Consider the following 25,913-nt stretch of genomic DNA (forward strand, 5'->3'; position numbering starts at 1 on the left):
AGAAATGTGTGTAGTGGTTGAAAAACGAGTTTTAATGGCTCCAACCTAAGTGTATGTAAACTTCCGACTTCAACTGTAGATATGACACAACTATAGCCCACCCCCTCCAACCCCAGCATTGGAAGTCTTGGCAAGCACTTAGAGACGCGTTAATTACCGCCGCTGGAAAATCCGCTCCGAGCTGAATTACGTTTTCATTAATTAGAGAAACCCGGCCTCCCTCTGATCATGTCCACAGGGTCAAACTCACCAATCCTCCAATCACACACTCTCATATCATATAGGAGAGACAGGAGAAGAGGGGATAGAGCAATTAAGTCATGTAAAATGTATAAATCATCTGGGCGCCTGGCAAGCTAATATTTCTGACAGGCAATGAGAGGTTTCTGCTGCCATGTAATATGCACAGTGCGTGCAAGTGATTAGTCATTCTTGGGGCAAGGCTGGGTGTAATAGAGTTCTAATAGAGTGTGTGCAGTGGAGGAGAGGATAGGGAGTGAGTGGGGAAACCTGATGCTTGAGCAGGGTCCATAATGTAGATATATATTGACTTCAATAAACACTCAATTTTTTGGTGTGTTCAAGTAATATTTTTGTTTGTTAGAACCCTTTACATTGCACATAGTATTTAAAAAAATGTATTTTATACTGTACAATATATGCAACAAAATAGCCTAACCTGCAAGACATTGACCACATTACTTCATGTGGTAATACTGTGTGTATTAAGAAAAAAAACAATCATTTTAAGAAAGTTGCACCCGAACTAACCCAAATTCAGACTGTGAAACCACAGGCACATCAGACATGTTTTTAATGGAAATACTACATTTAATTTGCAAGCACTTTAATGTCAAACACTGTTAATGTCAAACACTGACTCCAATGAGTTTCCAAACCATTGACAGTTTTGACATAATAATAATTAGATGGGTGCTTACATTTGTCCTATTTCACACATGTACAAGTGTGTATTATACATACGTGTGAATTTGAAATCAATTTTTTGCATAACCCACTCACCCTGAGACACCCTCGGAGAGTGGGGTCACAGCCAGAGATCAGCCATTTTTTATGGTGACCCTGGAGCAATTAGGGTTAAGTGCCTTGCTCAAGGGCACATAGACAGATTTTTCACCTAGTCGTCTCAGGGATTCAAACCAGCAACCTTTTTGGTTACTGGCCCAATGCTCTTAACCGCTAGGCTACGTGCCGCCCATACATAGTAGCAGTATACAACTGGAAAATAAATAGTATTGCAAAAAAAGTATTGCAGTTAGGCATGTATCATTTTTTAAAACATCTTACCCAGAGCGACTTACAGTTAGTGAGTGCATACATTTTTCATACTGGCCCCCCGTGGGAATCGAACCCACAACCCTGGCGTTGCAAGCGCCATGCTCTTCCAACTGAGCTACACGGGAGTATCGAGGTATTTACAGCATGGCTTCTGCCTCCAAAGACTTGTCTGCTTTCTCTTCCTTGGTGATTTGTGCCTATCAACATGGAGGTATCTCTGTGTAAGCAGGTTCTGTCAAGGAGCTGCAGCCTGTGCACTTTATCTCCCTGACGAAACACAAAAGCATGTTGTCGTAGGGTTACAACAAAGCTCCACATTTCCGGTGTGTGGCATGTGTTAAAAATATTGTGCCGTAAGGACACATCAGTTCTCCCTTGAGATAATAGGACCACCAAGATACTGTATTAGAATGCAGTGGCACTTTAATGTATATAGACCATCCCCTTACTTTATAATTGAGCTGTAGTGTCCACTATGCGACCTCCACAGTTTAATCCAATGTGATGTAGAATAAATGTATACAGGTTGAATGTATGGATAAGTGACAGCTTTAAAAGCACTTTTATCCACCCTCTTTATACTCGACAGGAGCTGCCAAATGTGACTGATAGTGTGGTAAATATAGCTGGACAAAAAGCAGCCCACTCCACAACTCACTGTTAACCGAGCAGAGAGCATGCCCCATAAACGAACAGTATGCCCTTGGTACAGGTAATATTTAGTACATGTTGGTCTGACCTCTCAAAGGCTGTGTCTTGCCTTGGTAAAACTCACACACCAATTTTAAACATCTGAAGAAGAAAATATTCAGTTGTGTATGGAACGACTAAGAGAGTTTCCAGTTTCTCTTTGTCAAAATGAGAGAATGACTTGACCGTTACAAGACTATTTTCCATATCATGACCCTCTTATATTACATCCCACGAATTGAGTCAACCATATAGCCAGCTTCTGTCCATCTTGATAGTCTGTCCATCGTTTGCAGGCCTACATTCCATTGTTAAATTGCCCCCAAGTGAACCACTCCCCCAGCACAATCAGTCCAGTAGTGCAGGGGGGTGGGGCCAGGGCAAGGCTACAAGTGGTGGTTCTTGGAGAGGTATGCAATGAGCGCTACAGCCAGGCCCACATATATGCCTGTCCCGATGGTGATTGACAGCACAGCCAGGAAGAGGGCACGTCTGGAGCTGGAGCTGGCCAAGTGGAAGTCCCCCTTAAACACCGCCTTGTTCGTCTGAGGGAGGGAGAGGGAGAGAGGGAGAGAGGGAGAGAGAGAGAGAGAGAGTTACTCAATTAATAGGAGGAAATTAAACAGTAGATTGGCCCATTTCCAGTGAGATGTCTGGGGGGGATCTTGTGGGGGCTCTCAGCAAAACATGGCAACAAACAGAGGATAATAATGAAATCACCTGTGACTCAACCCTCCAATAGGGCCTGTAGCCTTTTGAAGTGCACAAGATGTTATCAAGATTCAAGAGGGATATTCTGATTAATATATTTCTGTCTCAACAACCTAGAGGAATTCCGTATTATGTCATCTACACGGTATATACCTTCCCTGACACACTTCTCTGTGAACTATTAGCCCCTATTACCTTTTGAGGATCGTTCTGATGTATTATGTAAACGGTAGGGGGGAGTTGGATTGTTAGCAAGCAGACCTTGTTCTTTTATCTTCAGCATTATGGGTGGCCATCAAAAGGCTGCCTCCAGACAGGCCCTCTCTAACATTGTTAATTGTGCACGTTTGAACTCCAAGACATTTATTAATGAACCAGTCCTCATTTAAAGATTCCAGACGAAGTTCATCACGAGGTGGGTAGGGGCTGAAAGTTGATTACCCCACTGGTGCTCGGCCCAAGGTTTCAAAGAACTGTCCTGTGGGTCAATGGAGGGTGAGGACAGGAGATGAGGGGATTGTGATGTTTTTATCTTGTTCTTTTCTATGTTCAGACAGGTGCATAACATGGACTCATTTTTAATGTGCAGTGAACACAATGTAACAGCGAAATAACTAAGGGCTCTATTCCATCTGTAAAGCATTACAGATTCTGCGATATAAATATACAAGTAATTTCCAATTGAGCCGACATACGGAGTGTTTACCGTGAATGCAGTCTCCGCTAAAGCAGAAACATTGCCTTTAAATTTCAATCACGCTGTAAAGCTGAACTTCTGCGATGTGGATCGAATAGAGCCCTAAATAAAATGTTTATAAGAACTGACACAACAACTACTTTCTCTGCCGCTGTTGTCTGTCAAATGTTTTGTTTCTTCTCAAATACCTTTCCAATTTAACAGCACTAAGAATTAGCCAAATTATATAATACTGAGTGGAGATATTAGATTAATTTCTAAATCTAAATCTTTCTTTTTTGGGGGGGGGAATCTACAACCATTATGAAGCTTGCAATATCTTTGTTCATATACAGTGCAGTACAACCCTCCTCTGCTGCTGCAGGAAAATTGTGAGTCAGAGGAAGTGAAATGGTTCCTTGGAAGTTGTGGGAACGTACGTTTTTGGTTTCCCAAAAACAACGAAGCCATAAGTGTCCTGACCGTTTTACTATGATTCCCTGAAAGTTTTCCAGGGAGGTTTTATTAACATTCTGAGAATGGAAATTAAATAATATTCTGAGAACACTGCTAGCTTAGTTTGGGTTAACTGTTTTGAACTCCAAGCACAGATAGGACACATGGAAATAAATTTGCTTAGGCATTAAACATGCAAACATTTTGTGGCACAGCGTCAGTGAGATTCGAACCTATGATCTTCTGTTCTCTAGCCTTAGAATTAGTTCACTGCACCAACAGGATGGAGCTATGTTTTTTTAAAACTCATACAAAGCTGTTCATTTTAGTCTATTCAAACAGACCGAATTTCAAAAGGAAACAAGCACTTATTAAGATCAGGTGTGGCACATTAGTGGGCGAAGCCAACACACCTGAACACAGAGTATAGAGTTTTCTTGATGCTGAAAACGGAATGTATATGTTTTTAAAACAACATTCTTAGAACGTTCTCTGAATATTACTAAAGTATTCTTGTGGTTTTTATGGAAAGTTTTCTTAACATTCTCTGTACTATTTGAGAACATGAATTTCAATAGAACCATAAGGAAACGTTACTGAAGTACTGAAATTCCCACAGAAGAACGTTGTTTCTTAATGTTCTCTGAAGTATTTGAGAACATTCCCAATGTTAAACCAGTTGGAGAACGTTCCTAGAACATTACCAATATTTTATCAAATGTAACCACGTTTGAACTTTTAGGAAACGTTCTGTTAAAGTAATGAAATACCAATAAAGTAATGCTATTTTGTCAAGTTCCTTAAATGTGCTGAGAATGTTCCAAAGCCAAGCAACTATCCTGCACCATTCCCAGAAAGTTGTGGGAAGGTTGTATGCAAAATAACCATAGGACAACCACACTCTCACCAAGCTCTAAGAAACATATGGTTCTCAGCACGTTATGTGCTAGCTGGAATGTCATTCGGTGCAACAGGTCCATCCTTGTCATGACTCATGACAATTTCATTTTCACACAAGACAGTGCCAAAGAACAGAGGTGTTGGAATCATTGACATATGGTTCAATCATACCAGTGTATGAAGAGACCATAACCAACTATGTTCAATCACAGGGAGGGATATAACACCTCTGTATTAGGATCTGTGTAACTTTTGTGATCGTTCATAAAAGCCAGGCTTTTTATTCTCAACAAAACCAGGTTTCTTTTCTTGCACCATCATATAAACTAACTAATACCCAATAGGCTAACTGAACATGCATCTTCTCTCATACAGTTATCTTTTCAACGCCAAACACACCACTGGTGTGCATGGCTAAAGAGCCAAGGCAGCAGCTACTCTTCCTGGGGTCCAGACAAATGTAGGCAGTTACAATATTGATATACAAAAGTATGTGGACACCCCTTCAAATTAGTAGATTCGGCTATTTCAGCCACACCCGTTGCTGACTGGTGTATAAAATCGAGCACACAGCCATGCAATCTCCATAGACAAACATTGGCAGTAGAATGGCCTTACTGAAGAGCTCAGTGACTTTCAACGTGGCACCGTCATAGGATGCCACCTTTCCAACAAGTCAGTTCGTCAAATTTCTGTCCTGCTAGAGCTGCCCCGGTCAACTGTAAGTGCTGTTATTGGAGCAACAACGGCTCAGCCGCAAGAGAGTAGACCACAAAAGCTCACAAATGGGACTGCCGAGTGCTGAAGCGCGTAAAAATCGTCTGTCCTTGGTTGCACCACTCACTACCGAGTTCCAAACTGCCTCTGGAAGCAACGTCAGCACAAGAACTGTTCGTCGGAGCGTGATGTAATTGGTTTCCAATAGCCGAGCAACTGCACACAAGCCTAAGATCACCATTCGCAATGCTAAGAGTCGGCCAGAGTGGTGTAAAGCTCGCTGCCATTGGACTCTGGAGCAGTGGAAACGCGGGAAGGGTGGGGAGAGCGTGTGTATGTATCCCACATCTGTTGATTAGGGGTAATGATGTTAGGGACAGTATAGCATGAATCACAATAATTGTTTCCCAAAATAATAATTGCTTGCCAAAAAATGTAATTTTTGTAATGCCAGCCTGGTTATAGGTAACAATCCTTCGTATGAAGTGCCTACATTATTACGCATATTATTCATTAATTGTGGAAATAATTTAAGATATGCAAGATTTTTTAATATATATATATTTTTTTAAAATAACAGTATACAATACAATCGTGGTGAGGGCATTGGAAATGCTTTTGGCTGTTAATCTGCTTCTGTTCTGTAGCTGCCACTGTCTGCTCTTTTTAAAGGATGGATCCCAATCCATCCTGAAATATACATCTCCCGTGGTGTGTTGGGTCATTGTCCTGTTGAAAAATAAATGATAGTCCCACTAAGCCCAAACCAGATGGGATGGCGTATCGCTGCAGAATGCTGTGGTAGCCATGCTGGTTAGGTGTGCCTTGAATTCTAAATAAATCACAGACAGTGTCACCAGCAAAGCACCCCCACACCATAACACCACCTCCATGCTTTACGGTGGGAACTACACATGCGGAGATCATCCGTTCACCCACACCGCGTCTCACAAAGACACGGCGGTTGGAACCAAAAATCTCAAATTTGGACTCCAGGCCAAAGGACACATTTCCACCAGTCTAATGTCCATTGCTCATGTTTCTTGGCCCAAGCAAGTATTTTCTTCTTATTGGTGTCCTTTAATAGTGGTTTCTTCGCAGCAATTCGACCATGAAGGCCTGATTCACGCAGTCTCCTCTGAACAGTTGATGTTGAGATGTTTCTGTTACTTGAACTCTGTGAAGCATGTATTTGGGCTGCAATTTCTGAGGCTGGTAACTCTAATGAACTTGTCCTCTGCAGCAGAGGTAACTCTGGGTCTTCCATTCCTTTGGCGGTCCTCATGAGAGCCAGTTTCATCATAGCACTTCATGGTTTCTGCGACTGCACTTGAAGAAACTTTCAAAGTTCTTGACATTTCCCGTATTGACTGACCTTCATGTCTTAAAGTAATGATGGACTGTCATTTCGCTTTGCTTATTTGAGCTGTTCTTGCCATAATATGGACTTGGTCTCTTACCAAATAGGGCTATCTTCCGTATACCCCTCCTACCTTGTCACAACACAACTGATTGGCTCAAACGCATTAAGGAGGAAAGAAATTCCACAAATTAACTTTTAAGAAGGCACATCTGTTAATTGAAATGCATTCCAGGTGACTACCTCATGAAGCTGGTTGAGAGAATGCCAAGTGTGCAAAGCTGTCATCAAGGCAAAGGGTGGATATTTGAAGAATCTCAAATATAAACTATATTCTGATTTGTTTAACACTTTTTTGGTTACTACATGATTCCATATGTGTTATTTCATAGTTTTGATGTCTTCACTATTATTCTACAATGTAGAAAATAGTAATAATAAAGACCTCATGGCTTGGTTTTTGCTCTGACATGCACTGTCAACTGTGGGACCTTATATAGACAGGTGTGTGCCATTCCAAATCATGTCCATCAATTGAATTTACTACAGGTGGACTCCAATCAAGTTGTAGAAACATCTTAAGGATGATCAATGGAAACAGGATGCACCTGAGCTCAATTTCTCATAGTAAAGGGTCTGAATACTTATGTAAACAAGTTTTTTTGCAAAAAATCTAAAAACCTGTTTTTGCTTTGTCATTATGGGGTATTGTGTGGAGGCTGTAACGTAACAAAATATGGAAAAAGTCAAGGGGTCTGAATACTTTCCGAATGCACTGTACATTTTGCAAATCTTCAGCCATTCCTGAACCTGTTTTGAATCTGGCACCGTTTTGTGTATCAGTTCACAAACCATTACATTTACATTTACGTCATTTAGCAGACACTCTTATCCAGAGCGACTTACAAATTGGTGCATTCACCTTATGATAGCTAGTGGGACAACCACTTTACAATTTATTTTTTCTTTATTTTTAATTTTTAATTTATTTATTTATTTTTATTAACCATGTGCCATGGAATCTGTACATCGAAAATCTCTTCCCAATTATTTTGCTATCTGTATGGCACAGCTGTCAATTGGTCCTTAAATGACATGTGGTCCTTAAATGAAACTGGTATACTTTTTTATTTATCACAATTCTCTAACTAATTTTGGTCTTTAATGCAGGGCTGACAGACAAGTTCCTTACTTTCTCCCCTTCCACTTGCCTCCCATTTTTGCGGTAATGCTGCAATTAGTTGGTTGTAATTTTGGATACAGCAGACATTTTCATATATTTTTAGCTGCATGTCCACCAGTCCTATTTATGATATAATTTACAAATATGATTCTGTTTTCTCCCAAAATAATGTAAAAAAAAAAAACTGGTGGATTAAACTGAAATTGCAACCAACTTTCTATGGCTTGTTTTAAAAATAGCGATATTTTGGAGATTATTTCATTTTCAAATAACCGAATGCGAGAGGTTGTAATCTGAATAAAGGGAAAAAGGCCATTCTTGAACACGGGGTGAGCCATTCTTACTAATCTGCTAGAGAACCAGTTGGGATTGAAGTATCGCTTTTGTATGACTGAAGCCTTTAAATGAGAGGTCTATTGCTTTAATATTTAATTATTTAATTATTTCTGCCCTCCGAATTCATATTCATTATATAAATAGGCCCGTTTAATTTAGTCTGGCTTGCCATTCCAAATAAAATTGAATATTTTTTGCTCATACAGTGGGGAAAAAAAGTATTTAGTCAGCCACCAATTGTGCAAGTTCTCCCACTTAAAAAGATGAGAGAGGCCTGTAATTTTCATCACAGGTACACGTCAACTATGACAGACAAATTGAGAAAAAAAATCCAGAAAATCACATTGTAGGATTTTTTATGAATTTATTTTCAAATTATGGTGGAAAATAAGTATTTGGTCACCTACAAACAAGCAAGATTTCTGGCTCTCACAGACCTGTAACTTCTTCTTTAAGAGGCTCCTCTGTCCTCTACTCGTTACCTGTATTAATGGCACCTGTTTGAACTTGTTATCAGTATAAAAGACACCTGTCCACAACCTCAAACAGTCACACTCCAAACTCCACTATGGCCAAGACCAAAGAGCTGTCAAAGGACACCAGAAACAAAATTGTAGACCTGCACCAGGCTGGGAAGACTGAATCTGCAATAGGTAAGCAGCTTGGTTTGAAGAAATCAACTGTGGGAGCAATTATTAGGAAATGGAAGACATACAAGACCACTGATAATCTCCCTCGATCTGGGGCTCCACGCAAGTTCTCACCCCGTGGGGTCAAAATGATCACAAGAACGGTGAGCAAAAATCCCAGAACCACACGGGGGGACCTAGTGAATGACCTGCAGAGAGCTGGGACCAAAGTAACAAAGCCTACCATCAGTAACACACTACGCCGCCAGGGACTCAAATCCGGCAGTGCCAGACGTGTCCCCCTGCTTAAGCCAGTACATGTCCAGGCCTGTCTGAAGTTTGCTAGAGTGCATTTGGATGATCCAGAAGAGGATTGGGAGAATGTCATATGGTCAGATGAAACCAAAATAGAACTTTTTGGTAAAAACTCAACTCGTCGTGTTTGGAGGACAAAGAATGCTGAGTTGCATCCAAAGAACACCATACCTACTGTGGAGCATGGGGGTGGAAACATCATGCTTTGGGGCTGTTTTTCTGCAAAGGGACCAGGACGACTGATCCGTGTAAAGGAAAGAATGAATGGGGCCATGTATCGTGAGATTTTGAGTGAAAACCTCCTTCCATCAGCAAGGGCATTAAAGATGAAACGAGGCTGGGTCTTTCAGCATGACAAACACACCGCCCGGGCAACGAAGTAGTGGCTTCGTAAGAAGCATTTCAAGGTCCTAGAGTGGCCTAGCCAGTCTCCATAGAAAATCTTTGGAGGGAGTTGAAAGTCCATGTTGCCCAGCGACAGCCCCAAAACATCACTGCTCTAGAGGAGATCTGCATCGAGGAATGGGCCAAAATACCAGCAACAGTGTGTGAAAACCTTGTGAAGACTTACAGAAAACGTTTGACCTGTGTCATTGCCAACAAAGGGTATATAACAAAGTATTGAGAAACTTTTGTTATTGACCAAATACTTATTTTCCACCATAATTTGCAAATAAATTCATTAAAAATCCTACAATGTGATTTTCTGGAATTTTTTTCCTCATTTTGTCTGTCATAGTTGACGTGTACCTATGATGAAAATTACAGGCCTCTCTCATCTTTTTAAGTGGGAGAACTTGCACAATTGGTGGCTGACTAAATACTTTTTTCCCCCACTGTATAATTTAAAAGACATGTCGTTAGGTGTAGGCAGGGCCATAAGCAAATAGGTAAACTGGGATATGACTAAAGAGTTAATCAGGGTGATTTTTCCACAAATACACAGGTATTTTCCTTTCAATGGAAGCAAAATCTTATCTAGTGTTGTTAACTTTCTATTCAAATGTATTGTAGTGAGATTATTCATTTTTTTCGGGATATGAATACCGAGTATGTCCACTTCATTGGTAAACTACACAGTAATGTAAAAGTTAAATTTTTTAGTGATCCAATACGTAATATGGTGCACTTATCATAATTTGGTTGTAATCCAGAAAGGTTAGAAAAATGATCTAGATCCTCTATGAGGCTATGGAGGGATCCACATTGTGGATTTAAAAGAAAACATGAATCATCAGCGTACAAAGCCACCTCTGTTTTTATGCCCTGGATTTCTAGCCACTTGATATTATTGTTGGATCTGATTTTAATAGCTAACATTTCAATAGCCATAATAAATAGATATGCCGATAGTGGACAACCTTGTTTTACTCCTCTTGACAGTTTAATACTTTCTGAAAAGTAGCCATTATTTACTATTTTACACCTAGGTTTACTATACATAACTTCAACCCATTGACCAAGAGATTCTCCAAAATTGAAATATTCCAGGCATTTATACAGTGAGGGAAAAATTATTTCATCCCCTGCTGATTTTGTACGTTTGCCCACTGACAAAGAAATGATCAGCCTATAATTTTAATGGTAGGTTTATTTGAACAGTGAGAGACAGAATAACAACAAAAAAAATCAGAAAAACGCATGTCAAAAATGTTATAAATTGATTTGCATTTTAATGAGGGAAATAAGTATTTGACCCCCTCTCAATCAGAAAGATTTCTGGCTCCCAGGTGTCTTTTATACAGGTAACGAGCTGAGATTAGGAGCACACTCTTAAAGGGAGTGCTCCTAATCTCAGCTTGTTACCTGTATAAAAGACACCTGTCCACAGAAGCAATCAATCAATCAGATTCCAAACTCTCCACCATGGCCAAGACCAAAGAGCTCTCCAAGGATGTCAGGGACAGGATTGTAGACCTACACAAGGCTAGAATGGGCTACAATACCATCACCAAGCAGCTTGGTGAGAAGGTGACAACAGTTGGTGCGATTATTCGCAAATGGAACTGTCAATCTCCCTCGGCCTGGGGCTCCATGCAAGATCTCACCTTGTGGAGTTGCAATGATCATGAGAACGGTGAGGAATCAGCCAAGAACTACACGGGAGGATCTTGTCAATGATCTCAAGGCAGCTGGGACCATAGTCACCAAGAAAAAAATTGGTAACACACTACGCCGTGAAGGACTGAAATCCTGCATCGCCCGCAAGGTCCCCCTGCTCAAGAAAGCACATATACAGGGCCGTCTGAAGTTTGCCAATGAACATCTGAATGATTCAGAGGAGAACTGGGTGAAAGTGTTGTGGTCAGATGAGACCAAAATCTAGCTCTTTGGCATCAACTCAACTCGCTGTGTTTGGAGGAGGAATGCTGCCTATGACCCCAAGAACACCATCCCCACCGTCAAACATGGAGGTGGAAACATTATGCTTTGGGGGTGTTTTTCTGCTAAGGGCACAGGACAACTTCACCGCATCAAAGGGACGATGGACAGGGCCATGTACCATCAAATCTTGGGTGAGAACCTCCTTCTCTCAGCCATGGCATTGAAAATGGGTCGTGGATGGGTATTCCAGCATGACAATGACCCAAAAAACACGGCCAAGGCAACAAAGGAGTGGCTCAAGAAGAAGCACATTAAGGTCCTGGAGTGGCCTAGCCATTCTCCAGACCTTTATCCCATAGAAAATCTGTGGAGGGAGCTGAAGGTTCGAGTTGCCAAACGTCAGCCTCGAAACCTTAATGACTTGGAGAAGATCTGCAAAGAGGAGTGGAACAAAATCCCTCCTGAGATGTGTGCAAACCTGGTGGCCAACTACAGGAAATGTCTGACTTCTGTGATTGCCAACAAGGGTTTTGCCACCAAGTACTAAGTCATGTTTTTGCAGAGGGGTCAAATACTTATTTCCCTCATTAAAATGCAAATCAATTTATAACATTTTTGACATGCATTTTTCTGGATTTTGTTGTTGTTATTCTGTCTCTCACTGTTCAAATAAACATACCATTAAAATTATAGACTGATCATGTCTTTGTCAGTGGGCAAATGTACAAAATCAGCAGGGGATCAAATACTTTTTTCCCTCACTGTATATAAATTCCAGTCGTACTTTATCAAAAGTATTTTCAGTCAGCTATGAATAGGAGGCCTGGTTTCCCAGATTTTTCATAGTGTTCTATTGTTTCCAGTACTTGTCTTATATTATCTCCAATGTATCGTCCATGTAAAAAACTTGTCTGATTAGGATGAATAATATTTTAATTCTATGTGCTATGCATCTTGCTAGAATTTTTGCGTCACAACACTGAAGTGTAAGGGACCTCACATTTTTTAAATGGACTGGATCTTTATATAATAATAATAATAATATGCCACTTAGCAGACGCTTTTACCCAAAGCAACTTACAGTCATGCGTGCATACATATTTTTGTGTGTGTATGGGTGGTCCCGGGGATCGAACCCACTACATTAGCGTTACAAGCGCCGTGCTCTACCAGCTGAGCTACAAAGATATTTATCACCTGAGTCCTGTTTCAGTAATAGGGAAATCAGACCTTCTTGTTGAGTATCTGATAATCTACCATTTTTATAGGAGTGGTTAAAACATGCTAATAACGGTCCTCTGAGTACATCACAAAAGGTTTGATATACCTTAACTGGTATGCCATCCACTTAAAGGCTTTAATTGCAACAAGAAGTTCCTCCTCTGTAATTGGGCCTTCACATGTATCGTTCTGTACAGCTGTTAAGTTTACATTATTAATATAATATTTTTTTTTAGCATTCACTTCGATTAGTGGAGATGTAGGAAACTGAAACAAAAACATATGCTTAAAGTACTTTGCTTCCTCTTTGTCACGGATTCTGCCGAGGCTGCCCCTCCTCCTTGCTCAGGCAGGCTTCGGCGTTCATCGTCACCGGAATACTAGCTGCTGCCGATCTATATTATTAATGTTTCTATGTTGCACCTGTTGTCTATTGTTACACACCTGTTGCCCATTATTGTGATCACTCCTTCCCTATTTAACCCAGTGGCTCCCATGTGTTTTGTGCGTGGTTGTTTTTCGTTTCGTGTGTCGTTGGTGAGCGGGTTAGTTCCTCCCTGCGTGGAGGTATTCTGTATTGTTATCTTTACTTATTTCAGTAAAGTAAGTTTCTTAGAGTTCTGTGTCCTGTGCCTGACTTCGATCCACCGCATTACACTGACACTCGTGACAGAACCACGCACCTTTTATGGAGTCATCAGGTACAGCCAGTCAGTCCGAATCGATGGAGGAACGATTTCAACGACAGGAGAGTATAATCCAGGCTCTCGGCACCGCCATGGAGAGGGTGATGAATACTATGGACCGTTGGGAGAGAGGTGGCCTTCCTACACCTTCTCCAACCACTCTACAACCCATACCACAGTCCACCCCTTCGCCACCTGGGCCCAGTGGGATTCGGCTCTCGCTCCCGAGGGCATATGACGGTACACCAGCCGGGTGTCAGGGTTTCCTTCTCCAGGTAGAGCTCTACCTGGCAACCATTCACCCGGCGCCCTCGGGATACGAGGGGCCAACGCCGAGTGGGGAGGAATTGACGCTACATCGGTCCGCTACAAGGAATTCACCCGCCGCTTCCGGGCGGTATACGATCATCCACCGGAGGGGAGAGCGGCGGGCGAGCGTCTGTTCCACCTAAGACAGGAGAGGAGCGCCCAGGATTTTGCGCTGGAGTTCAGGACATTGGCAGCCAGTGCAGGATGGATTGAGAGGGCCCTGATCGACCACTATCGTTGCAGCCTTAGGGAGGACGTTCGGCAGGAACTGTCCTGCAGGGATACCAATCTCAACCTGGACCAACTGGTGGAGATGTCCATCAGGCTGGATAACCTGTTGAAGACTCGCGGACGTTCTGATCAGGGCCCATTCATTCCATCCCCCAGCACCTCCGACTCTACCCCCATGGAGCTCGGAGGTGCTGCGCTTAGGGAGACCAGGAGAGGGGCCGTCCCCTGCACCAACTGTGGCCGCAGAGGACACACTGCGGGTCAGTGCTGGGGAGGGTCCCCAGGGAGTCGAGGCGGTAAGCAGAGCACTGGTCGACCATCTCAGGTGAGTAAGAACACGACTCACCCAGAGCTCCCTGTTGGTCAGTTGTGTATAGAGTTTGTTTTTCCTGAGTTTTTCTCCTCATTACCAGCATAAGGCGCTAGTAGATTCAGGCGCAGCTGGGAATTTTATTGATCGTCAATATTCACATAGTTTAGGGATTCCTACTGTTCGTGTTGATGTGCCCTTTCCTGTCCACGCATTAGATAGTCGCCCGCTAGGGTCAGGCCTAATCAGGGAGGTTACCGCACCACTCTTAATGAGGACGCAGGGGGGTCATGAGGAGAGGATTAGTCTCTATCTGATTGATTCTCCTGCGTATCCTGTGGTGTTGGGACTTCCCTGGTTAACCACTCATGACCCCACTATTTCCTGGCAACAGAGGGCTCTCAAGGGATGGTCCAGTCAGTGCTCAGGGAGGTGTGTAGGGGTTTCCTTGGGGGCTACTACGGTGGAGAGTCCAAACCAGGTCTCCATAGTGCACATTCCTTCCGGGTATGCCGATTTGGCTCTCGCCTTCAGTAAAAAGAGGGAGGCTAAATTACCACCCCATCGTCCGGGGGATTGTGCGATAAATCTCCAGGTAGGCGCTGCACTTCCCCGGAGTCACGTGTATCCTCTGTCACAGGCGGAGAAGGCGGCTATGGAAAAATATGTCTCCGAATCTCTGAGACAGGGATACATTCGGCCTTCCACTTCACCGGTTTCCTCAAGTTTCTTTTTCGTGAAGAAGAAGGATGGTGGGTTACGCCCGTGCATTGATTACATTGGGCTTAATCAGATCACTGTCAAGTACAGCTATCCCTTACCTCTGATAGCTTGTATGACGGAATCACTGCACGGGGCGCGCTTCTTCACGAAATTGGATCTCAGGAGCGCGTACAATCTGGTGCGTATTCGGGTGGGAGATGAGTGGAAGACGGCATTCAGCACCACCTCAGGACACTATGAGTACCTCGTCATGCCATACGGGTTGATGAATGCTCCATCAGTCTTCCAAGCCTTTGTCAATGAGATTTTCAGGGATCTGCACGGACAGGGTGTAGTGGTGAATATTGATGACATTCTCATATACTCCGCTACACTGGCCGAGCATGTGTCCCTGGTGCGTAAAGTACTTGGACGACTGTTGAAGCATGACCTGTATGCCAAGGTGGAGAAATGCCTGTTCTTTCAGGAGTCCATCTCCTTCCTAGGGTACCACATGTCCGCGTCTGGGATGAGGATGGAGAGTGACCGCATTTCGGCCGTGCGTAATTGGCCGACTCCAACCACGGTGAAGGAGGTGCAGCAATTTTTGGGGTTTGCCTATTACTACCGGAGGTTTATCTGGGGCTTTGGTCAGGTAGCGGCTCCAATTACCTCGTTGCTGAAGGGGGGACCGGTGCGTCTGCGGTGGTCAACTGAGGCGGACAGGGCGTTCAATCATCTGAAGAACCTGTTTACCTCGGCTCCAGTGCTGGCTCATCCGGATCCCTCCTTGGCTTTCACGGTTGAGGTGGACGCATCGGAGGCTGGGATAGGTGCTGTACTTTCCCAGCGCTCGGGCACATCACCCAAACCCCGCCCCTGTGCGTTCTTTTCGAAGAAGCTCAGTCCGGTGGAGCGCAACTATGATGTGGGGGACCGGGAGCTGTTGGCTGTGGTCCAAGCCCTGAAAGCGTGGAGACATTGGCTTGAGGGGGCTAACCACCCTTTTCTAATTTTGACTGACCACCGCAATCTGGAGTACATCCAGGCGGCGAAGAGATCAATGTTTCTCACCCGTTTTTGTATCACCCTTTCGTACAGGCCAGGTTCCCAGAACGCTAAGGCAGATGCTCTGTCTCGACTGTAAGACACGGAGGAGGATACCGTGGAGCCCACTCCCATACTTCCGGCGTCGTGTCTGGTGGCACCGGTTGTGTGGGAGGTGGACGCGGACATCGAGCGGGCGTTGCGTAACGACCCCACTCCTCCCCAGTGTCCAGAGGGTCGTGTGTACGTCCCGCTGGAGGTCCGTGATCGTTTGATCTATTGGGCTCACACGTCACCCTCCTCTGGTCATCCTGGCATCAGTCGGACAGTGCATTGTCTTAGTGGGAAGTACTGGTGGCCCACCTTAGCTAAGGACGTGAGGGTTTATGTTTCCTCCTGCTCGGTGTGCGCCCAGTGTAAGGCTCCTAGACACATGCCCAGAGGGAAATTGCAACCCCTACCCGTTCCACAACGACCGTGGTCCCACCTATCGGTGGATTTCGTGACGGATCTTCCCCCCTCACAAGGGAATACCACGATCCTGGTCGTTGTGGATCGGTTTTCTAAGTCCTGCTGCCTCATTCCTCTGCCCGGTCTCCCTACGGCCCTACAGACTGCTGAGGCCCTATTTACACACATCTTCCGGCACTATGGGATACCTGAGGATATAGTGTCTGATCGGGGTTCCCAGTTCACCTCGAGGGTTTGGAGGGCGTTCATGGAACGTCTGGGAGTCTCGGTCAGCCTGACCCCAGGGTTTCACCCCGAAAGTGACGGGCAGGTGGAGAGAGTCAACCAGGAGGTGGGTAGGTTTCTGAGGTCGTATTGCCAGGACCGGCGAGGGGAGTGGTCGGTTTTCCTCCCCTGGGCAGAGATGGCCCAAAACTCATTCCGCCACTCCTCCACTCCAGTGTGTATTAGGTTATCAGCCGGTTCTGGCACCTTGGCATCAGAGCCAGATCGAGGCACCTGCGGTGGATGAATGGTTTCGGCGCTCGCAGGAGACCTGGAACGCTGCCCATGTGGCTCCGGTGTATGCACTGGGGGACCGGGTCTGGCTCTCGACCCGAAACCTGGCCCTTCGCCTGCCCTGCCGGAAGCTGGGTCGGCGGTTTGTGGGGCCATTCAAAGTCCTGAGGAGATTGAACGAGGAGGTTCCTCCGCCCCCACTGGACATCGAGGGAGCACCGGCGTACTCGGTCCGTGCCATCTTAGATTCGAGGCGTCGGGTGGGAGGCCTGCAGTATCTCGTGGAGTGGGAGGGGTACGGTCCGGAGGAGCGGTGCAGGGTCCCTAGGAGGGACATCCTCGATCCCTCCATGTTGAGGGATTTCCACCGTAGTCATCCGACTCGCCCCGCACCGCGTCCTCCTGGCCGTCCCCGAGGCCGGTGTCGACGCACGGCTGGAGCCGCGCGTCGGGGGGGTACTGTCACGGATTCTGCCGAGGCTGCCCCTCCTCCATGCTCGGGCAGGCTTCGGCGTTCGTCGTCACCGGAATAATAGCTGCTGCCGATCTATGTTCTTTGTTTCTATGTTGCACCTGTTGTCTATTGTTACACACCTGTTGCCCATTATTGTGATCACTCCTTCCCTATTTAACCCAGTGGCTCCCATGTGTTTTGTGCGTGGTTGTTTTTCGTTTCGTGTGTCGTTGGTGAGCGGGTTAGTTCCTCCCTGCGTGGAGGTATTCTGTATTGTTATCTTTACTTATTTCAGTAAAGTACGTTTCTTAGAGTTCTGTGTCCTGCGCCTGACTTTGATCCACCGCATTACACTGACACTCGTGACTCTCTTTCAAAATATTGTTTGGCGAATCATGGGTGACTCCATCATTTGTAACAAGTTTCAGTAAATTATTTGTGGTAGCATTTCTATGTTGAAGATTTAAAAAAGAATTTGGTGCATTTTTCCCCATATTCCATCCAGTTCGCTTAATTTTTTATAATATATTACACTTGATCTTTCTTGAATAAGTTCCTCCAGATATTTTAGTTTTTCCTCTAACTTATTATGTGCCTCTATGGTACAGTTTTTAATTGCCATCTATCTCTACTGTTAGTCCCTCTATTTCCTTTGTTAATATGAACTCTTTTGACCTAAATTGCTTTTGTTTTAAAGATGAGTATTGAATTGCATGGCCTCTAAAAGGCACATTTAAAAGTGTCCCATACAATAAGGGGATCTGCTGTACCTTTGTCATGTTGGAAAAAGTCAGTTATAAATTGTTCTGGCCTGGTTAAAAACAAGTTGTCATCCAATAGGCTTTGATAAAATTTCCAATATCCTCGCCCACATGGAAATTCTGTAAGAGTAATGTATATGCCAATTATTTGATGGTCCAACCGCATTCTGTCCCCTATCAACACTTTTTGAAAACGCCAAGGGGGATGAATACTTTTGCAAGGCACTGTCTATCCCATATCTGCACAAAATTGAAGACTCTCTGTCACAACTTCTGCTCGCAGACACACATGGGCTCCATTTTCCTTTTTCACTCACTTAACTCACTACACTTTTCCAATCACAAAAACACACACCCCATCTTCCATCACAACAACACTCCCCCTACATATATACCCTCCCATACCCACATACTGTGCCTTCTATGTCCTCTGTTTGCTGTGTTTTTATCCCTACCATGTTGATTCCTAACTAATTCTGGGCTTTTGAGTACTTTTGCGTTCCAGTTCCTTATATTTTAATAATTGTCCTTTCTTCTAATGCTGTCTTTTATCTATTTATAAATACTATATATAGAAAGTTGAATACTAATTATTTTACAACATTCCCTATCTTGAATGATACAGTGCATTCGGGAAGTATTCAGACCCCTTGACTTTTTCCACATTTTGTTACGTTACAGCCTTATTCTAAAATGGATTTTTAAAATAATATCCTTATCAATCTACACACAATACCCCATCATGACAAAGTCAAAACAGGATTTTAGAAAATATTCCACATTTATTCCAAATTAAAAACAGAAATACCTTATTTACATAAGTATCAGACCCTTTGCTATGAGACTAAAAATTGAGCTCAGGTGCATCCTGTTTCCATTGATCATCCTTGAGATGTTTCTACAACTTGATTGGAGTCCACCTGTGGTAAATTCAATTGATTGGGCATGATTTGGAAAGGCTCACACCTGTCTATATAACGTCCCACAGTTGACAGTGCATGTCAGAGCAAAAACCAAGCCATAAGGTCGAAGGAATTGTCGGTAGAGCTCCGATACAGGATTGTGTCGAGGCACAGATCTGGGGAAGGGAACCAAAAAATGTCTGCAACATTGAAGGTCCCCAAGAACACAGTGGGCTACATCATTCTTAAATGGAAGAAGTTTGGAACCACAAAGACTCTTCCTAGAGCTGGCCGCCCGGCCAAACTGACCAATCAGGGAGGTTACCAAGAACCCGATGGTCACTCTGACAGAGCTCCAGAGTTCCTCTGTGGAGATGTGAGAACCTTCCAGAAGGAAAACCATCTCTGCAGCACTCCACCAATCAGGCCTTTATGATAGAGCACAAACATTTCTAAAAAACTGTTTTTGCTTTGTCATTATGGGGTATTGTGTGTATATTTATGAGGGGAAAAAACAATTTAATCAATTTTAGAATAAGGCTGTAGCGTACAAAATGTAGAAAAAAGTCAAAGGGTCTGAATACTTTCCGAATGTAGTTTATTTCTTTATCAATTGTTGTATTTTATTGTTTATTACAATCCCTACCATGGATAGTATTGGGTGTTCCATTATTCGACTCCTCTATGGGAACTTTGTATTATTTAGAATAGCCATGGAGTACTCTTGGTGTCTCAGAACAGTTGGTTATCAATGTACAGTTTATCGACTACGAGAGCTACACGTTTCCCTTTTAGTCTATTCACTTGAAGAGTGGGTACAGAACTTTGCGCTGTTCTGTAATTTTCTTCGGGAACTGATCATTCATGCGCCTGAAGGGAAGGGAAATCTTAACGCTACAGCATACAATGACATTCTAGACAATTCTGTGCTCCCAACTTTGTAGCAACAATTTGGGGAAGGCCCTTTCCTGTTTCAGCATGACAATGCCCTTGTGCACAAAGCGAAGTCCATACAGAAATGGTTTGTCGAGATCAGTGTGGAAGAACTTGACTGGCCTGCACAGAGCCCTGACCTCAACCCCATCAAACACCTTTGGGATGAATTGGAACGCCGACTGTGAGCCAGGCCTAATCGTCCAACATCAGTGCCCGACCTCACTAATGCTCTTGTGGCTGAATGGAAGCAAGTCCCTGCAGCAGTGTACCAACATCTAGTGGAAAGCCTTCCCAGAAGAGTGGAGGCTGTTATAGCAGCAAATGGGGGACCAACTCCATATTAATGCCCATGATTTTGGAATGAGATGTCCATAAACTTTTGGTCATGTAATGTATATAGAATTAAAAACATTACATTTCACAACAGATCGTGTGTGTGTGTGTATATGTGTGTGTGTCTGTGCCTGTGTGTGTGTCTCTTCACAGTCCCCGCTGTTCCATAAGGTGTATTTTTATAGTTTTATTTAAAATCTGATTTTACTGCTTGCATGAGTTACTTGATGTGGAATAGAGTTCCATGTAGTCATGGTTCTATGTAGTACAGTGTGCGTCCCATAGTCTGTTCTGGACTTGAGAAGAGACCTCTGGTGGCATGTATTGTGGGGTATGCATGGGTGTCTGAGCTGTGTACCAGTAGTTTAAACAGACAGCACGGTGCATTCAACATGTTAAAACTTCTCACAAATACAAGTAGTGATGAAGTCAATCTCTCCTCTACTTTGAGCCAGGAGAGATTGACGTGCATATTATTAATGTTAGCTCTCCATGTACATTTAAGGGCCAGCCGTGCTGACTGTTCTGGGCTAATTGTAATTTTCCTAAGTCCCTCTTTGTGGCACCTCACCACACGACTGGACAGCAGTCCAGGTGCGACAAAACTAGGGCCTATAGGACCTGCCTTGTTGATAGTGCTGTTAAGAATGCAGAGCAACACTTTATTATAGACAGACTTCTCCCCATCCTAGCTACTGCTGTATCAATATGTTTTGACCATGACAGTTTACAATCCAGGGTTACTCCAAGCAGTTTAGTCTCCTCAACTTGCTCAATTTCCACATTATTCATGACAACATTTTGTTGAGGTTTAGGGTATAATGACTGATTTGTCCCAAATACAATGCTTTTAGTTTTTGAATTATTTAGGACAAACTTATTTCTTGCCACCCATTCTGAAACTGACTGCAGCTCTTTGTTAAGTGTTGCAGTGATTTCACTTGCTGTGGTAGCTGACATGTATAGCCTGCATACATAGACACACAGGCTTTACTCAGAGCCAGTGGTAGGTCATTAGTAAAGATTTTTAAAAGTATGGGGTCTAGACAGCTGCTCTGGGGAATGCCTGACTCTACCTGGATTATGTTGTAGAGCAGGGGTGTCAAACTCATTTTAGCTCAGGGGCCACATGGAGGAAAATCTATTCCCAAGTGGGCCGGACCGGAAAAATCATGGTATATATAACTTAAAAACAACAACTTCAGATTGTTTTCTTTGTTTTAATACGATCAACATACAACATAAAGCTGGAGCCTGAGGACAGTGTGTCCAAAATAGTACAAGCACAACATCACTATTAATCATAAAACACGTCAAGTTTATTTGAAAATTCTAAAGAAAAAGAACACACAAACACACAATGCCTCAGTGATTAACAGAACTGTTTCACAGATCACAGAACTATAACAGGGTGTCATTTCTCAGGCAGAAATGTAGATAAAAATAATGAAATCCTGTTCCCCAAACAAGTGCAAGAACCACAGAGTCAAGAATAGGTTAAATATACAAATAAAACAAAAATCAATTAAAAACAATAGCACATCAACATAAAAACATATAAACATAATTCTGAAAGCGTTGCTCAAACTCCCGTAACAGTCCCGTTATTTTATCTTTGAACCGCTTCATGTCTGCCACATGTTGGGTCGCGCACACATTTTTCAGACAGGGGAAGTGAGCTGCATCACCACCGGCACGTTGCGTCTCCCACAATGACAGCTTCAACTTGAAAGAACGTATGCTGTCATAATACTGCGTGACAACTTTGTTGCGCCCTTGCAGCTGTTTGTTCAAGTTATTCAGGTGCTCTGTAACATCCACCATAAATGCAAGGTTCTGCATCCATTCTGCGGAATGAAATTCTAACACTGGTTTGCCCTTTTCTTCCATGAACTGTTCAATTTCTTCTCGTAAATCAAAGAAACGCCTCAGCACAGCACCTCGGCTTAACCATCTTACCTCAGTGTGGTATGGCAGGCCATAGATGTGGTCTTTCTCTCTGAGAAGGCTGTCAAACTGACGGTGATTCAGGCTTCTGGATCGGATTAAATTAACAGTTTGGATGACCACCTTCATGACGTTATCCATCTTTAATGACTTGCAACACAAAGCCTCCTGGTGCAAAATACAGTGAAAAGTCAAAAATCACGTCCTCCATTTGCAGATTGCACTTTCTCTCTGAACTTTGTCACAACGCCAGCTTTTTTTCCCGATCATTGAGGGCGCACCATCTGTAGCCAGGCTGACAGCGCGGGACCAGTCCACTCCGACCCTGTCCAGCGCGCCCGACGAGTGCGGTAAAAATATCAGCTGCTGTCGTTGTATCTGTCATCGGCACCAACTCCACGAACTCCTCGGTGACGGTCAATGTGTCATCAACTCCGCGGATGAAAATGGCCAGTTGTGCAACATCTGTAATGTCCGTGCTTTCATCAATTGCAACCGAAAACGCAATAAATGACTTTACTTTTTGCTTCAACTGGCTGTCCAAATCCACTGAAAGATCGGAAATCCTGTCTGCAACTGTGTTTCACCCTCACTAAATGGTTTTGAAGCCACTGCGATTTCATTAGCAATGAGGTAGCTAGCTTTCACTGCAGCGTCACTGATTTCTCGGCTGTGAGTAAACACAGACTGCTGTTTCTTCAGAACCGCCAACAGTTCATTCACCTTCTCTCATCTCCGCTGTCCTTGAAAGTTGTCATATTTGTCGGCATGAAGACTCACATAGTGGCGACGAAGGTTATATTCTTTCGGCACTGCAACATGCTCTGAACACACCAAACATACAGCTTTCCCATTCAATTCCGTGAATAAATAGGATGACCATTTTTCTTGGAACACTCTGCACTCTGCGTCCACTTTTCTCTTTTTTGACAGAGACATATTGGGGCAATGAGGGTGCCAAAGCACATAATGTTAAAAGTAGAAGCCGTAACAGTTTGCTTGCTTAACACAATTGCTATTGCGCCATCCAGTGGACGCAATTGGAACAGCAGTTTATTTTATTGAAAAATTGCAGCGCATTTTTATACTTTACACAAAAAAAATAAAAAATAAAACATTTTTTTTATTTTTATTTTTATTTTCTAAATAATCTCGCGGGCCGGATTAAACCCGTTTGCGGGCCTGATTCGGCCCGCGGGCCGGACGTTTGACACCCCTGTTGTAGAGGCTTCTATTAAAGAACACCCTCTGTGTTCTGTTAAACAGGTAATTCTCGATCCACAATATAACCGGGGATGTGCCCTAACACATACGTTTTTCCAGCAGCAGATTATGATCGATAATGTCAAAAACTGCACTGAAGTCTAACAAAACGGCTCCCACAGTCTTTTTATTATCAATTTCTCTCAGCCAATCATCAGTCATTTGTGTAAGTGCCATCCATGTTGAATGCGCTTCCCTATAAGCGTGCTGAAAATCTGTTGTTAATTTGTTTACTGTGAAATAGCATTGTATCTGGTCAAACACTATTTTTTCCAAAAGATTATTAAGGGTTGGTAACAGGCAGATTGGTCGGCTGTTTGGGCCTGTAAAGGGTGCTTTGCTATTCTTGGGTATAATAATTACATAAGGCTCCTCCACACACTTTCCCCCATGGCCCTGCAATACAAACTCAATTCAAAAGGATGTATGTAATGCTTTCTGTCAGGACATATATTTCAGTCCTTGAGCCCAGGCAGCATGGGAGCAAGTTGTTTTCTCCTGTTCTGTGATCCATTAATATTACTGACATATAGCTACCTCAGCCATGTCCAGGCCTGAGGAACAGAGAATGTGGTTTAGCCACACGCATTGTCTGGATTCACAAACTGCAGCCTTAGTTATAAGCTTTCGTGAAAGTACAGTATGTTCAAAAACATGAGTCACCACGGTTAAAATGTGCTTGAATCATTGAGGACATTACCTAATTACTCACTATATCAACAAGACTAACCCTAGCTCTTGTGAACTTAATGATACTCCAAACTGTAATAGGTTTTATAGAAGATTCACTCTCTTGTCCACATCACTGAATGACAAATATACTAAAGAGGCACTTACAAGAGAGACCATGAAGAAGACTAATAACATTCGACCTAATAATCCCTTCATTTTCTGATCGACTAAAAAGCCTCCTACTTCATGGAATTAAACATTGGTAATATGAGCTCAAACCTAGTACTCATTAGAGATAAGGAGATATACAAAACGAGGTAATCGTCTTTAAAAAAGGAAGCATGATGATTTCTCCAATTAGTCAAAAAACATTGTTCTTGGAAGCAAACGATCAAGATATTTTAAACAATTATTTTCTGCTTTTGCTGCTGCTTTGCATTGAGAGGTCAAATATACTCTCTAACATAATAGATAACATTTACAGTGTCTGGCCGGACAATCCACCCCTTACAACACACACACAAACCCACACACATTCTCTGTCCAATTGTCTAACTCCAAACAATGCTACCATGTCCAAAGGCTGATTGTCATCCCCTGAGTGGGGATCCCTGATCCATGGTTCATCTGGGCTTGATGGTATTATTTCATATAAAGAGATCAAACTCCCACCCACTGCCCCCACCATCCTCCAAAATATAAGCCTCCACAGAGACCTTAAAGATTTTTTACATTTTATGTCATTTTTAGCAGACGCTCTTATCCAGAGTGAGTGCATACATTTTTTATTTATTTTTAAGATCAATAGCAGACCTGAGCAGAGTAACTGCAGGCTATGTTGCAGATTTGCTGAAATGCAAAACGAATAATTTAGCGTGCATCGAGCTGACATATGTGGGCCTTGGCCCCAGTATCAGGTAGCATTCTGCCCCAGTGACATCTAAAATCGGATACTTTTTTGATTACTCTAGTCTCTGTGTTTGATGTAACACACATTTACCCAGGGGGGAGGGGAAGCTGGGCATAGACACAAACAATGACCTTCACTATCTTCATCACATAGTGAGGACACATGCACAGTATAACCATTCAGAGAGCTATGTGAAGGTAATAGCCTTTGTTAACATGACAATGAACCATAATTGATCTGTGTTGTTATGTCTATGATGTTACATACAGTATTTGAAACAAAAGACGAGTAATTTCTGCATGCTTAGAAAGGTCAGCAGGACATGGTTGTTTTGGCTGCAGCCAGCAGAATTGTAATGGGGACAATGAAACATTCAGGTGGGCCTGAAAATTGCTGTTTATGAATGTACAGTATGAGAGACATCTCTATAGAATGGCTTTGATGTTGTTGTTTAAAGGATAAGACAATGAGATCAAGATTCCTCGGTAACTCTCAGGAGCCCTTCAAATATACAGACTGTTTCAGATGACTGGGAATGGCCGGCAGGGATGTAGCTCAGTTGGTAGAGCATGGCATTTGCAACGCCAGGGTTGTGGGTTCGATTCCAGTATAAAAAATAAAAATGTATGCACTCACTAACTGTAAGTCGCTCTGGATAAGAGC

General features: G+C 43.2%; 1 protein-coding gene across 2 annotated transcripts in view; it reads right to left on the minus strand.

Annotated features, from left to right (window-relative positions):
* Nucleotides 1-575: 575 nt before the first annotated feature.
* LOC121569620 (synapse differentiation-inducing gene protein 1) overlaps nucleotides 576-25,913 on the minus strand; it is a 50,762-nt gene continuing 25,424 nt past the window's right edge. For both annotated transcript variants that reach the window (XM_041880730.2, XM_041880738.1), the window contains exon 4: nucleotides 576-2,534. In XM_041880730.2, the coding sequence (XP_041736664.1) occupies nucleotides 2,376-2,534 (159 nt within the window). In that variant the 3' untranslated portion in view covers nucleotides 576-2,375. The remainder of the gene's footprint in view (nucleotides 2,535-25,913) is intronic.

This window comes from Coregonus clupeaformis, chromosome 1 (genome assembly GCF_020615455.1).
Source record: "Coregonus clupeaformis isolate EN_2021a chromosome 1, ASM2061545v1, whole genome shotgun sequence".
NCBI lineage: Eukaryota > Metazoa > Chordata > Actinopteri > Salmoniformes > Salmonidae > Coregonus > Coregonus clupeaformis.